Below are 3,239 nucleotides of genomic sequence, written 5' to 3' on the forward strand. Positions count from 1 at the left end.
GGGGTTTTGGGGGGGGGGGGGGGGGGGGGGGGGGGGGGGGTATAGAAATGAAAAACTAATGTTAAGTACTGCAATTCAGAAAACTGATGTCTGTACATACACAAACAAGCTTTGCACAACAATTGACTACACGGCTGGAGGCTAAATTACAGAAACAAACAGCACAAGTTACTAATAAAATCATGTAACAGTATACACGTAGCTCTCCCAAACTAAATTAAGAAAGTACATGATATCTTACTGAGTTGTGATCTGCAGGCCTGGACTGAGTACAGTTGCGCATATTGCATGTAGTTCTGAAGGAGAAGTTGACATTCCCACAGCTCGGGCAAGTCCAGTCATCTTCCCTACGGCCACCTACAATGTCAACAAATTAGAAGCTTTTAATAGGAAGAAAAACTCAGGAGCCCTCTCCATTGATTATATAAAACAGAAAAAACAGAATGCAACAAAGAAAAATAGACTATAAGAACATTAAAGATCCCATACTGTTCCCTCCTCTTCAGGAACCAGCATACATACCATCAGTTCGGGCACGTTTGGCAGCAGAAGAATTTCTGTTATCAACCTGAAAACATTTAAACAGCATATCAATACACGCCTTAAAGCCTATTATAAGTCAATGACTAAACTACTCATGAATTCAAACTAATCGGGGTCTCCTATATGAATCAATCCTCTAAAATCCCATCATCTATTCACGCACATTCCGTTCCAACACTAGTAAATAAGCCAATCACAAGTAGAAAATAGAAAGGCTTAATTAGTTAAAAAGAAACCTTCGACTCTTCATTAATTATAGGTACAGAAAAAGGGTACAACTCATACATAGTAAATACAACAGACTAAATTAAGATAATACAAACCCAAAAGCCAAAAAAGTAAAACCCTAGCTCCTATGCATCGACCCAATAATAGAAGCAAAAGTTACAGACAATCTAGAAAACCCATTTGGAATCTAATAGAAAACAATTACAGGCATAGAGACGGAGATCCTACGCCGCGAAACATAGAATTTTACAGAAATTGAAATTTCATCAAATCAATTATAAAATAAGAAAGGTAAGATTATTGAAAGATGAGAAAAATCAATACCTGAGACATGGCAGCTTCAAATTAGAGATACCGAAAATGGAGGAAAGACGGCGATAACTCCTTTGCTCTTCTGCCGGAGCTACAAAATTTTGTCGGAGAAACGGCGGAGTAAGAGAGGGAGAGATGATTTTGTGGTAAGAATTAAATAAGGGCTAGTGAGTAAAATGAGTCAAGGAAGTCAAGCTGATTCGATGGGCCTAGGCCCCCTCCTCATTTTTATGCCCACTTAGTTATCTCTTGAAGCCCATCCTCGAAAGCCAATAAAATAAATATTAGATTATTCATTATTGGGTAAATTTGATAAAATATCTAAAAAAAAAATTAACTTTTTTAAAATTATATTGAGGGGTGTTTATCATTCGAGATATTTCCTCTTATCGATAAAATGTTTATTAAGTTATATTTCTTATAAAAAAAAATAGCCCATTTATTATTATAAAAAGATATCTTTTTCTTCTCGCTTCTTCTTTTTTGAGAGCTTCAAAAGTTTCTCTCTTCTCATTCTCTAGTGTAAACTTCTCTATCTCTAAACGAGAAAGAACATCGCATAGGAGTGGATGATCAAGCACAATGCAGTCTGTATCCGTGTAGCCTCTATCTTTATTTTATTTTCGAGGGCAGCTTTATAACAACAATCTATATCTCGCATCTATTAAAATTATGGGAATATGAGAATCTTTTTCATTGATTGAAAGAATTTTTTATTGAATGTAAGAGAGCAATCCTACCCCGACAGATCATTCATTTTCTTGATATACAAAATAGGCTTTCACTTTTGTTTTAGATTTTCTTTATTCGTTAGGGCTCTCAGTTCCTTCCTGTTTCCAGGGCCGAGACATTGTAGTGCGGCCTTTGCAGAAGGCTGCTTCTATTTAGAAGATCTGGTCTTGTTGTTGTCCTATGTTGTCATCACTTACCATTTTTCTTTGATCTACATTTCTTGATCGTTCACTCAAGAGACTGATTTTCTCCTTCTCTTTATTTAAATGCAATCCTGAATTTTTAATTTTTATTTCTTGATCACAAAACTTATATCTAATCAATTATCCTGAATGCAGTATAAATATGTTGTGTTTATGAATAAGAAAAAAATCTTGATTTCTCTGTTCTTATAATGAAGGGGATTATTCCCTTATAAGGTTACAACAAAACTATACATGATAAAATAATAAATAAATATATATATATATATATATGGTAAATACTCTTCTTTTTTTGGATTTTTGATCACTTAAGATGCAAATATTCTTTTTCAAGAAAATAACAAACTTTGAGAATTTCTTTTGTTTTTATGAACTTTATATTACCAAACAAAATTCTGACCCCACAAGACCCATTTGAGGAAGTTTTGTAACAACTTCAATTTGCTATTAGTCTACAAAAGCAAAAATTATGAGTGTTTTTGTTAGGTGGAAAAATCACTTTTTAGAAAAAATATTTTTTATGGAGAAGTCATTTTTTTTATTTTTAATATTTGTTTTCGAAGGCTTCTGTTTTCATGTGAATGTAAAATCTTTAAATTTATGACTAATCTTTTCTTTAGTAATGTTATAGCAAATACAAGCTTTTTCATTGTAAATTTATAGGAAGCAATCAATGAATTTCAGTAAAAAAAATCATGTTAAAAAAAATAAGATTTTTGTATTTGGTATGACGGAAATATTTTTATCAAAAAGAAGGAAAACATTGTTATTAATTTCTCATATTCAAAGTTTCATCAAAACTTTAGGCTCTTTTCATAGATATAAATCGTCATTTGTTTTTTAATAAATTATACTTCGAAGTATAATAAATATGATACGTACAACTATTATTTATTAACATATAATTTTAAAAAGACATTTAATATAAATGTCTTTATAAATTTTATAATCAGTCTATGCAAATTAGTTATGAGAAATAGTCATTTAATATATATATATATATATATATATATATATATATATTATAATAAAAAGGCATCTAATATAAATGTCTTTATAATTTTTATAAGGAGAAATGGTCTAATGGACCCATATATTTGTACTAGTTTGTATTATGAACCCTTCTATTTAACTCTTTACCAACTGAACCTTTTGAAACGACATGTTTCCGTCGTTATAGAAAAGCCAATGGGGAAAGATTTTGGGTCAGAAAAAGTTTTT

The 3,239-nt window shown here is 31.3% G+C and overlaps 1 protein-coding gene across 1 annotated transcript in view; it reads right to left on the bottom strand.

Annotated features, from left to right (window-relative positions):
* Positions 1 to 1,240, bottom strand: part of LOC102589352 (ranBP2-type zinc finger protein At1g67325) — a 6,054-nt gene extending 4,814 nt beyond the window's left edge. Inside the window, exons 1-3 of the mRNA XM_006352121.2 lie at positions 1,096 to 1,240; positions 523 to 568; positions 242 to 357 (exon numbers count right to left, since the gene is read on the bottom strand). Of these exons, the coding sequence (XP_006352183.1) occupies positions 242 to 357; positions 523 to 568; positions 1,096 to 1,104 (171 nt within the window). The 5' untranslated portion in view covers positions 1,105 to 1,240. The remainder of the gene's footprint in view (positions 1 to 241; positions 358 to 522; positions 569 to 1,095) is intronic.
* Between the last annotated feature and the right edge of the window lie 1,999 nt (positions 1,241 to 3,239).

This window comes from Solanum tuberosum, unplaced genomic scaffold, assembly GCF_000226075.1.
Source record: "Solanum tuberosum cultivar DM 1-3 516 R44 unplaced genomic scaffold, SolTub_3.0 scf00145, whole genome shotgun sequence".
In the NCBI taxonomy this organism is placed as follows: domain Eukaryota; kingdom Viridiplantae; phylum Streptophyta; class Magnoliopsida; order Solanales; family Solanaceae; genus Solanum; species Solanum tuberosum.